This window comes from Pongo pygmaeus, chromosome X (assembly GCF_028885625.2).
Source record: "Pongo pygmaeus isolate AG05252 chromosome X, NHGRI_mPonPyg2-v2.0_pri, whole genome shotgun sequence".
In the NCBI taxonomy this organism is placed as follows: Eukaryota; Metazoa; Chordata; class Mammalia; order Primates; family Hominidae; genus Pongo; species Pongo pygmaeus.
Genome location: NC_072396.2, coordinates 150500690 through 150512102, shown reverse-complemented (window position 1 = coordinate 150512102; position 11413 = coordinate 150500690). Strand labels below are relative to the sequence as shown.

General features: G+C 45.9%; 1 protein-coding gene across 6 annotated transcripts; it reads right to left on the bottom strand.

Annotated features, from left to right (window-relative positions):
• Nucleotides 1–2394: 2394 nt before the first annotated feature.
• SLITRK2 (SLIT and NTRK like family member 2) lies at nucleotides 2395–10660 on the bottom strand. Of its 6 annotated transcripts, none has more exons than XM_063660128.1 (5): nucleotides 10250–10660; nucleotides 7741–7803; nucleotides 6364–7534; nucleotides 6079–6237; nucleotides 2395–5859 (listed from the first exon to the last, which is right to left on the bottom strand). In XM_063660128.1, the coding sequence occupies exon 5, from the start codon at nucleotides 5814–5816 to the stop codon at nucleotides 3279–3281; it is 2538 nt and encodes an 845-aa protein (XP_063516198.1). In that variant the 5' UTR covers nucleotides 5817–5859; nucleotides 6079–6237; nucleotides 6364–7534; nucleotides 7741–7803; nucleotides 10250–10660; the 3' UTR covers nucleotides 2395–3278. The 6 variants fall into 6 exon arrangements, with proteins under 6 accessions (XP_063516198.1, XP_054329006.1, XP_063516200.1 ...); XM_054473031.2 differs by having other exon boundaries at nucleotides 6089–6237; XM_063660130.1 differs by having other exon boundaries at nucleotides 6364–6417.
• Between the last annotated feature and the right edge of the window lie 753 nt (nucleotides 10661–11413).

The following is an 11413-nucleotide window of genomic DNA, read 5'->3' as shown; positions in this document are numbered from 1 at the left end:
AAGAGGAAATTGAAAGGTCATTTCCTTACTCACCAGCTGCTGGAGAGAACTGACAAAGCACACAGGTCGACCATAGTCCAGAACCAAATTAGGCTCTTAGCAATTGTGTTCAGACTGAGAAGTGGTATTTTTGAGTGTTTCAATAAAAACTTAGCCACAGGTATATTCGGAAATAGTGAAAGCAACTAATTAAGAGCTAAAATAGAAGGGAATTACCATTTGTCATTTGTAGGGCCAGACATACAGATATGTTCCTGGCAGGGCCCTGGGAGACCGCGTTCTGTAGGCTGGAACCATTTTGCTGTGCTGATGCTCATACCTCTCAAAGCTGCATGTGAAATAAAAGTGAAATAGCAATATCCAACTGTGGAAGATAAAAATAAAAATCCTAAAATAAAATATGGTCGAAAGTGCTTGAGCAGATAAAGCAAAACAGGATATAGTCAGTGGGGATGCTAGTGAGTTAATAAAACTTAAAATGTTTATGATTGCATTAGAAAATAAAGGTTCAAAGTATATGATGTATGATGATTTTAAATAAAATAGTCTGGAATACATTCAAATAATTTCATTTAAAAATCTACTGCAAATGAAGTATAAATCTAACAAGCAAGAGGATATAGAATTAAACCATAATTATTAGGCAACAGAGTTTATAAATTTGAGTTCTCTCAGTAGGCATCTTTAAAATCGTGTAAGTAAATTAATATTAAGGTATCGTCTGTCTTTAAACTTAATGAGTTAATAGTTTTTCTATGGACAATGGCATTTTACAGGAGTATCTTTACTTTCAGAAAAATAAAAATGAACACTGAAGTGGAATCACCGCATCAAGAGCTCTAGTCATATAATTTAAGCCTGAAAATGATCTTAACAGAATATATATGCAAATTTGCCTTTACAATCACTTCCCAAAATACCTACCTCTGTATTCTGTATTTATTATTGCATCAAATGAGAGCAGTCAGAAAAGGATTTTTGAAACTCTTTTATATATAAATAATTCACTCAAAGATGAAGTGGTTTCCAGGAGTCTTCTCCACATTCAACTAGCATAATATTCTAGCTCATCTTCTGTGAAATGTAAAATATCTGTACATTAACTTTCTTGAAGATCATTTCAGCCCACCATTTTCAATTTTCTTCTAATGTATCGAAATAGGAATTATCACCTCTAATCAAAGAATGAGCGTGTTAGCTTGCCACTGTAGATATTCAGAGATTTTATGTTGTTAAAGATATTTTTTTCTTCAGTGCCCTTTACGTTATTATATATACACAATTACCTTATATTGTTTTCACAAACAACTATTTTACACCAGTAATCATTAATTCAAATAATTTGGATTTAAGGAATTTCTAATTGAAAGCCTATCATATGAATTGTTTATAGTGACAGACAATATACTATTAGTAATTTTAAAGCTTTAAAAGTAAGTTATCAGTATCCACTTCAATCTCCACATGATGATAAAGGATTATTATGTGCAGTAACCTATTTATGAAAAGGAAACAGTGTGCTTCTTTCAGACGCCATCACTTGCTTTAATAAGGAATTGAAAAGCTGAACTACTTTATATGCAGATCACCATCCCAGTTGCATAAGGATTTACAATAGACAAAACAAAACTATTTTTTGTTGTAAAGAAGGGCTGTTTGTTTAAATCACACAATCATGTTTGCATCTAAAATTATTTACAGTCTAATAAGGCTTCATAAATGTTATATAGACTTGGCTAATTAAAATAATTTTAATGCTAACACCAAAATGAAAGTCTTGCTCAAGCTGACAAGGAAAACTTCAAGTAACACAAGCCTAAAGAAGGCAGAAGGAAAAAGATGCTTAATGTCTTGGTTTAGGTAACTATTAATCGATTTGGAGACGCAAATAGTACTTGATTTGATAGCACCCCATTAATGCTTCAATTAAACTCTAGAGGAAAATGCTGTTTTGTCAGAAAGTGTTAAACTTGAGAAGGATTATGAGTCTAACCCGTGATCTAAAATAAATAGAGAGTAATGTATACATTTTTATCTCTGCTACCTTGAATTTTGCAGAGAACTTACTTGGGAAGTTTTAATCTCACCCATGAAGTCTTCCTTCAAGGTCTTTAATGGCTCATATGTCTTTGTTAAATGAGGTGTGTGGCGGCCTCTACTGGTGTGTGTTTATAGAAAATGTTTCAATAGGCAGAAAAAATATTAATTTCAATTAAAAAGTTAGAAATACAGACTTTTTCATTTAAATATATAAAAATATCTAATTCAATGCAGAAAAATATATTACTAGCTGTGTCACGTTCTTTTAATTAGGAAAATAATCTAAAACAGTCACCATGTTACTGTAAAATAATGATTTACGGAAGGGCATTAATTGCTCAATTCACTCTGATATTGGGTTAAATATATTTTATTAATGAATTATTAATCCTGACTGAGGTGGCTTATTACCTCTAGTCCACTGTTAAATCCCCTTAGTTGACTTAAATAAAATCACTTAAACCCAGAGGAAAGGAAATATTTTATAGTTAAGCCTACAAAGTCCTAGAACTAGAATCATTTGATGACAGGCTGGTTTCTATAACTCAAGCAAACTGTATGTTGACTTAATATAGTTGACACATCAATCTATTTTACAGTGTTTTCAATTTCAAAAATACAACACATTAAAATATTTTCAATTTATCAAAGCTAAAAGCAACATTTAAGTAATGTACTTAAAGTGCGAAGGCACTTTAACACAAAGTAGTGATACCCAGTGGCTATACTCGGTAACTGACGATGGAAATACCATATATCATTATTTACAAAAGAAGTTGTAGTCACAAAAGATCTTTGGAGATCTTCTACAAAATACACTAAATATCCACTTTCATTTGAAAAGTTTGCCTATTCTTTCTTCAGTCACTATAATCTCCTCTTCCCACTCCCACACTGAAAAACAAAGAAGAAAAAAGAAACAAAACCATAAACAAAATATATGAAGAAATGCATTGTAGAAACATTCATGTCCACTGATGGTTCCTAAGAAGAGAAGGGAACAAGAAACAAAAAAAAAAAAAAAAAAAAAAAGGAGGGGAGGAGAGCGAGAGAGAAATAATTTAAAGGAAAACTTGCAAAAGCTAAATCATGACTTCATCCTATCTCCCAAACATTTTCAAAGTCCCCCATTAACACTGGGAAAGGGAGAACAAAAACAAACACAAAAGCTAATGTCCTTGTTTCCAACAGTTCGGAGCAGCATCCTCTGATGCCTTAGGGTTGTAAATGATTTCCCTTCACAGCTGACTGATTGCAGTTTGTTTTTCCAGAACTTCGAGGTAGTCCGGTTCTGATTGCGGCTTAGCTTGCAGTAAAGGGTGGTTGGGTTTTGACTGCCCCACAAAGCATTTCCTGGGAGTTCCATATAAAACGGTTTTATTGATTCTGTCTTGGTTTTGGCGTCGAGATTCATAGGAAGGGGCAAACTGCCTTTTAGGTAAGGTACAAAAGTTATAGTGGACTAGGCCTGCGCTGGGAAGTTCCTTGACTCGCTCAGCAATATTTTGATACAGCAGCTCAGGCTCTCTTGGTGTGGCCTGCTTTTCTAGCAGCTCAGTGGCACTTATTGTGTAAGCAGGTGTGGCTGGCTCTTCTTTTTTCTCCTCCAGGTTGCTATAGCTGAACTCTTGCAGGTTTCGGTAATAGGCTACTGGGTCTCCTTCCTTCTGCATGTAGATGGGGTTTTGGCACATCTGACCCACAGGTGGGGGGATATAGTTGTAGACATGGCCGTCTGTTTTATCGTGAGTCTCAGTGTTGTAAGACCCATACTGTAATTGAAAGGAGCTTACGTCTAAGTTGTTGGTATTCCTGGGAACGCTCGGCACTCCCTTTCGGCGTTTCAAGACAAAGACGAATAAACCGGCCCCAAAACAGACAGATAAGATGAAAACAACAAGCAATCCCAGAATTAAGACAGACAGTGGAACTTCAGTGTGTAGTTCAGGATAGGAACTAGGAGACACACTAAGCGACCGAGGTGTGTCTGTATTGTGATTCATTGACAAGATGGTTCCATCTGACAAGCTTGGGCTGTCTGGACAGATAGCCTCCCTCCCCAGAAATTTTAGTATCTCCCCTGCATGCTTAGCAGGAGATTCGCAAGTCACCTCATTAATGATGACAGGGGAATTGGCATGTTCTGTCCAGTCTTTCAGCCCCATGATGTCACAGGTACAGTCCCAGGGGTTCTCTTGCAGATCTATCTGGATGAAAGCCGGGAGCTGATCCAGAACCCCTTTCACGGGCAGATGAGAAAAATGGTTGTTTCTCAGATTCAGCCTGGTGAGGGCCGTCCCCCCAAATATATTATCAGGTAAGGACCGAAGAAGGTTGTTGTTCAGAAACAGTAGCTGTAGGTTAATCAAAGCATCAAAGGTCAGAGGTTTAATTTCCTTAATGACATTATACTCTAAATAGAGATATTGCAAGCTCTGCAGTCCATCAAACATAGAAGGGTACAGCACTTCAAGGTAATTGCCATTCAGATAAAGTCTGCGTAAACTGGTCAGGTTTGTAAAGGCACCTTCCTGAATGACTGCAATCCTGTTGTTTCCTAAGTGCAGTAAGTCCAAAGAACTGTATTCTAAGAGGTCATTCTTATAGACAGTTTGAAGATAGTTCCCTGTTAGGTAGAGTTTCTTTGGACTGGTCGGTTTGGGCTGCAGGTCAGAGATATTAGTGAACTTCCTTTCTTGGCAGTTTACATTCAGACCATTGTCTGAGCTCTGAGAGGTGCAGACACAGCTGCTGGGACAGGTGAGAGGCACAGGAGACTTGGTCTGGTACACCATGATGGGTCCAAAACTTTGCCTGTCCTTTGACACAGTCACTCGGGGAGTTGGACGATTTCTCATTTTGGGTGGCCGGCTGGCTTTCGGAGCCCTGGTTGGGTTGAGAGCAGGATTCATTGTAGGTGACAGCCTTTGGACGTGGGTGTCAGCATGGCTGCCCCTCTGACTGGAATCACTGGCACTTTTTCTGGGACAGAGGTCTTGCCTGGTCAGCTGGGTCACATCTTTCCCATGCAACCTAAAGGGAGTCTCACAGACAATCTCTCCCACAAAAACAGTTATGGTGTCTAGCCAGGCCTTGAGAGGAAGTAAGTCACAAGTGCAATTCCATGGATTTTCCTCCAGCTGAATCTCCATGATCCCTCCAATATGTTCAAGGACGCCAGCAAAAGGCATTACTTTTAGCCTATTCCCCCTGAGGTCTAAGTGGGTCAGCAGGACAAAGCGGAACACATTGCTGGGCAGTGAAAGCAGAAGGTTGTCATTCAGGATGAGCACTTTGAGCTTGTTAAGTTTGCTGAATGCCCCAGCCTCGATGGCACTGATGTAATTGTAGTCAGCCTGGAGATACTCCAGGCTCTCCAGGCCCAGGAAGGTGTCCTCCCTCAATATCTCAAGCTTGTTGTTGTTGAGATGCAGTCTTTTGAGAGTTTTCAGGCCACTGAACGCCCCCGTTCGGATCTCCTGTAACCCGTTGTTACCTAGATGAAGAGTCACCGCGTTGGAGTAATTGACAAATTCGTTTGGATACAGTCTTGTCAAGAGGTTTCCATTGAGAAAAAGCTGATAGATTCGATACTGGGGGGGCTGGAGCAGGCTAACTGTTGTAAATCCTTTGTTCTCACAGTTAATATTCAGTACGTTTTCCTTTTCTTCGCACAGACAGCGGATCTTGCAAATGTCTTTGGCAGTTTTGCGACTCTCTGTCTGTAAGATCCCAGCCACGGTTAACACACTGAGGAACCAAACGCCGCTCAGCATCTTTAGGCACCTTCGGTGTCAACTCAGGTACCTACAGGCAAACCTTAGGTGGGGGCAGGAGGAAGAAGCGGGTGCAGGGAAGAAAGAAATAAGGAAGCCCGATTAAAAATGGTAAAGCAAGGAGGCGGAGTGGGAGCGAGGGAGAATGAGGGGGTTAGCAACACGGCGGAATGAAATCATTGCATTTTTCAAAGCGGTTTCTTTTCTCTGCTCCCTATTCCCCCACCCCTAGGCCACCCACACACGCGCCCCGGGAACACACATGCTTGCACCTGATTTCCCAGGGGGTCGCAGCCAGCCGCCAAGTCATTAGTAACCGAGTTGTCCTACTAAATCCTGCCCATCTCCTCCTCCCCTGGGGTATCTCGAAGAGATCTCGGGCAGCTCCCCCGTCTTGAGCTCCCAGCAGAAATCGCAATCGCTTTAGGGAAAAAAAAAAAAAAAAAAGCGCAAAAAGGGGGTGGGAAAATCAGGAATCAGGGGGCTGGCGACAGGTATAGAGGAGAGATAGAGATGGCAAAGACAGTGCGAGGTGGTGGTTACTCACACATCAGGAGAAGACTGAACCCCTCTCCTCTGCAGTCCACCAGGAGTTCAGCATCTTCAGGAAGTGGGAGAACAAGGTAAAATAAGACGCTGCTTCCGGGGGGATGCCCTGCTTTTTGTTGGTTGATTTAATTTGACTGGGGGTGCGCAGAAATTAAAAATCCGACAGGAGGCAGGAGCGGAAGAGAAGAGTTGGAGCGGAGGGAAGCCGAGCTGCCAGGGAGGGACTGGGGTGCGATTCTGTAAGGAGGTCGGAGAGCCGGCTGGCCCAGTCGGCGGGCGAAGGCGACGACGGAGCCTGGGCGCGCGTTTCCAAATCGGTGGCGGTGGCAGCAGTGCGTCTAGCAGTTTGAATCTGAGAGGCTTTGCAGGCTCCCCGGGACAGGACTAGGGTGACGTCACAGGGGAGGGGGCAGGCAGAGGATCCAGGGCGCCCGGTGGGGGAGGGTTGGGCAGATGCTTCCCTTCCTTGCAAGCGGCTTTGCAAAGCTCAATTCCCGGCTGCGTCAGTTGATTCTGAACTACTCCACCTCCAACCTGGCTGGCGCAGGAGAAGCTCCTGCAGAGGGGTTTCTCAAGGAGGGGCCCTGCTAATGGGCTGGCACCTCCTTGGGCCCCTCTTTGTGTTCTCTTTCACTCCTCCCTCTTTCTCTCACCTACACAGTGCCTATGGAGGGCAGGGGTGGGGGTGGGGGTTCTTCTCCCAGATTCCCAAGCAAGGGAGAAGTGTGTGTGTGTGTGTGTGTGTGTGTGTGTGTGTGTGTGAGAGAGAGAGAGAGAGAGAGAGAGAGTGTGTGTGTGTGTGTGAGAGAGAGAGAGAGAGTGTGTGTATGTGTGTGTGGTGTGCCTCTTTGCTACAGGACTGGTGCCCCACTTGCCAGCTTCTAGCTCAGATGCTCTCTGTGCAGAGAGTGGGGTGTGTGTGCATGCACCAATGTGTCTGTGTAGGAGGGTGAGGAGTTCTCTTAGGGGATTTATACTTTACATACAGAGCCCTGATTCAGTGCTAAGAGAATTCCTTTCTGGGTGGTGACCCACCAAACAGATATTTGCCTGGACTCTGAAAGTCAGCTCAATGTTAGCTTATAGACTGAGAAAAACAAAAACAAAACCCTTTTCTCCCTGAGGTTTATACTTAGCCAGATAATGAGGTTTAAACGTGCACTTCTTGCCTGGAGGAAGGAGAAAAGAAGTGGGTGTCAGAAAAGCACTGCCAGGCTGAGCCTCATCTGGGAGTGGGAGCCAAAGGAAGGGTGGTTGAGCCCTCCAGGCTGCAGGGGCAGGGGAGCTAGGAGAAAAGAGGAAGCTGGTGCAGGAAGACTGGCTCCTGAGAAAGAGAGGAGATGTAAAAGGAATCCTGGCCTGAGACCGAGCTTACCTGGGTTCTGATCTGGCTCTGTTGCTAGATGTGCCGCTAGCTTCTGGATCTTCCTGTCTCCATCTGCAAAAGGCAGGTAGGTAGACTGTATGGGCCCTCCCAGCTCTGATATCCAATGTGGGTTTAAATAGCCTTTCCAGAGCATTGCTAATGGCCAGGTGTTGGATTTTGCCCTCATTATCTGTTTTCTCCTTAATTATCTTACAGCTCCTTGGACCCAAGAGTCTTCCATTGTGGAATCAACTCACAAGGGGTAAATAATGTCTGCTGTTGCCTGGAAAGGCCTTGGTTGCCTCTGCTAGGAAGGGGGAGATGGGTCAGGAAAAGGAGGGAATCAAATAACCAGGGAAAAGGAATTGACCAAATGATGTACCTGTCCCACAAAACACTTCAGCTTGCTTTCCCGGAGTCCCACTGCCTGGCCAAATGTGGAACAGATAAACACACAGATATAACAAACCACTTGAGAACAGAACGACCCCTGCTTCTCCCCTTCTCCTTCCTTGTTAAGCCTAGGTCCTAGGATTGTTCCCTTTATACAAGCTCCTTTCTCTCCGGGAAGGGCGGGGGTAGTTTATAAACTTAGGCACTACGGCAACCTGTAGCTGGTGATCTGTGCATTATTTTCTTGAGCTTTCTCCCTTTCTCCTTCTTCTTCTAAGAGCCTTGGAACAGGCATCAGGTGCCCCCTTACCCTCTAATTCTTGCTTGGCGTTTAGCAAAATACTTTCCTTCTGGAGACTCAAATTTTCCTTCTCCATAGAGAAAAGCAAACTTGAGATGAGCTCTGAGGCAGAGGGACAGCCCTGCGGATGGCCTCCCACCCTGTATTGCAATTGCATCATTAGATGGAAGCAGTCTGATGCAGTGGGAGCACAATTAAGCTCCCTTTCCTAGCAAAGGAGGCATTTGTTTCTATGTATTTCCAAAGGTTAAAAGCACATAGTTCCTAGAGCAATAAGATTTATTCATTCAGTCATTCATTCAACAAACATGTATCATGTCAATATTTAACTGAAGTAAAGACGTGAGAGCCGAACAGGACCTTACAAGTCAGGTTCATTTTACAGATGAGGTCATTTCTCAACCAGGGAAAGTGCTGACTTACTCAAGAAACTACAATTAGAAACAAAACCCAGGGATTATGAGTCCCAGTCCATCATCTTTCCAAAGAGCACACTACTGCTTAATATGAATTAAAAATCTACTTAAACTGAAATAGTGGTGGTAGTGTTTTACTTAAAGGTATCCTTTTTATTCAAAAAAATGTATTTGAGAGTGAAACATCAAATACTAGTTTCGGTTCTCAGATACAGTAATTTCCTTCAAGACATTGATGACGCCTTCAGTATTCCTTGAGGACAGATTATTTTTGCTAAAAATTTCAGAGACAGGAGAGAGATTCAGAGAGAAAGGTGGAGGTGGTTGGGGGCTCATGAGATTCTTGAGACCTACAGAATCAAGCAAATTCACGGGTAATCTAACTGTGGGAAGGGACACTCGGACCCTAAGGGGGTCTTCGTTCCTGCCTGTCCCTGAGAGTCCACAGCTGCTTTCCAAAACGTAGTTACTAGGAACAAATCAGCCTGAAACGCGATAACCACTTTAAGTAAGTTTCATTTGGCCCCGTGTCTTCTGAAGAACTGCCGCAGCACCCCGCTAGGGAGAGCGGGCTTTTAAGGCTGTGGAAAGGTTCAGGGTGAACTGGGACCCCAAGGGAGGCAAAGGCGGTCATTAAAATAAGGAAAACGCTCCCTCTCCTTGCTGAGGCAAGGGAGGCTTAAAGAAGAACTCCGTCGCCTGTCTCACTCGCATCTAACCGAGTAGAGCCTGGCTCAGGTCTCCAAGCCTTCCACAGGACACGGTGGGTGCCGGCGGGCTTACAGCCCACCTCCGTCCCAGCCGCCCATCAGGCCACGAGGGGGCTGAGAGGAGTCCGGGAGACCAGAGAGGGGGCACTGCTTGCCCGCAGCCTCCTCTTCTAAACACCCGCCGCCCGCAAGCCTGGTCGAATCCCATTTCCGAAGGGCGCTTCCGGGAGACCAGGTGTCTCCGAGCGTCCCGGCTCGCCGGTAACTGGGCACCGGCCGCCAGCGCAGCCCTACCTTCCCTGCCCCTACCTGCTAGACACCTGGTGCGGTGCCCGGCATGCGGACCCACAGCCGCGACGGCCACTCGGGCTGCCCTCGCCTGGGGGCTTGGGCACTGCAGGCCGACGGGAGGCTTCTAGCTCGCGCCGGGTGCGTGGGCCCTCCCTGGCCGCCTGTGCCACCCCGCTGCGCGACGCGCGGAGCCCGACCACGCCCGCGCGGACGGTCCCGGGGTGAGGAATCTCTAGTGGGGATTGAGGGTAGAGGGCGGCCGCCAGCGAGCTGTCCTCCGCGGATGGCTCCCAGCCTCCCCACGCTGGTGCCCCTCGCAAGGAGAGGTGGCCGGGAAAGGCAACGGACTGAGGAAAGCCGGCTCACTGGCCGCGTCTTCACCGCGTCCCCGAGTGCTCAGAACTTACCGAGCGAGCGCGCTGCCCAGATCTTTTCCCGGAGGCGCCCGCAGCATCTGCGACTCGGCGAGGCAAAGGAGCCGGCACCGCCTCGGACTGGCGCAGCCCAGGAGCGAGAGCACCGCGGGGAGCGCGGGCGGCGCCCCCAGGGCAGGCAGATCCCCACCGAGCAGCTAGCCAACGGGCAACGCTTCTTGCAGGAAGGAGGGAGGGAGGCGAGAGGGAGGAGGGAAGTAAAGCGGGAGGGAGGAGAGGGGAAGAAGGGAGGGAGGAGGGAAGAGGGAGGCAGGAGGGAGGGAGGGATCGCGTCCCCTCTCCCTCACTTATCAATCACCCCACAGATCAAATATCCGGGCTGTGCACCCAGGACGGGGATGTAAGAGCCCACAAAGGAGCCGCTGCTCCATTTCTCTGACAAGCGCTGCGGAGCACTGCTCACGCCTCTCGGTCCCTCTTGCCTGGAACTCTGCCCAGCCCTTGCGGCTTCCACCCTGGGCTGCAGCTCGGGCTTGGTCGAGTGAAACAAGAATGGCACACGGTCGGTACCATGTCCAAGGGGAGACTAAGACTACTGGGTGGAAGTTAACGACAAGTGAAAGAGCAGTCAGCCGTCCGAGCTGGACACCCTCCGGGACAGCTGCCTGCCCTAACTAGTAAGCGCCCAATCTTTGGGAGTTCGCAGGCAGATATTTAAGAACCCCCTACGAGGATCGTAAACAAGGACTTTCAACATAATATAGAGCTGAACTTGAGTTGTGCAAGTGTGTTAACAAAAGCAAGCCCTTAGCAGCGTTCCAGTGCCCATTTTGATTCCCTTTATTCTTCACGACGACGTTGCCTGGATCTTCTAGAGCGTGATTTTTGCCATCCTCCCTTCCCTTTTCTCCTTTCTTCTTCCTCTTATTAGTAGTCCAGGTGGTTGTGATTCTATTGAAGGAAGGCGCTCTGTGGAAAGAGTCAATGTAGTTCAAGAGGGAGGTGCGGTTTTTGCCAAGAGCATTGCGTTTCCCCTCAAGACTTGCTTTTTCTAGGGCCTCTCCTCTACTCTTCCAGAGTATTTGAGATAAAGTTGCAGTTTGATAAATTTATGCCAGGAGTAGGGAGTTCATTTGATGACACTAAGACATTTTCCCCTCCATCCTGTAGGAGAACGTCATTAATTCAGGTCGTTAC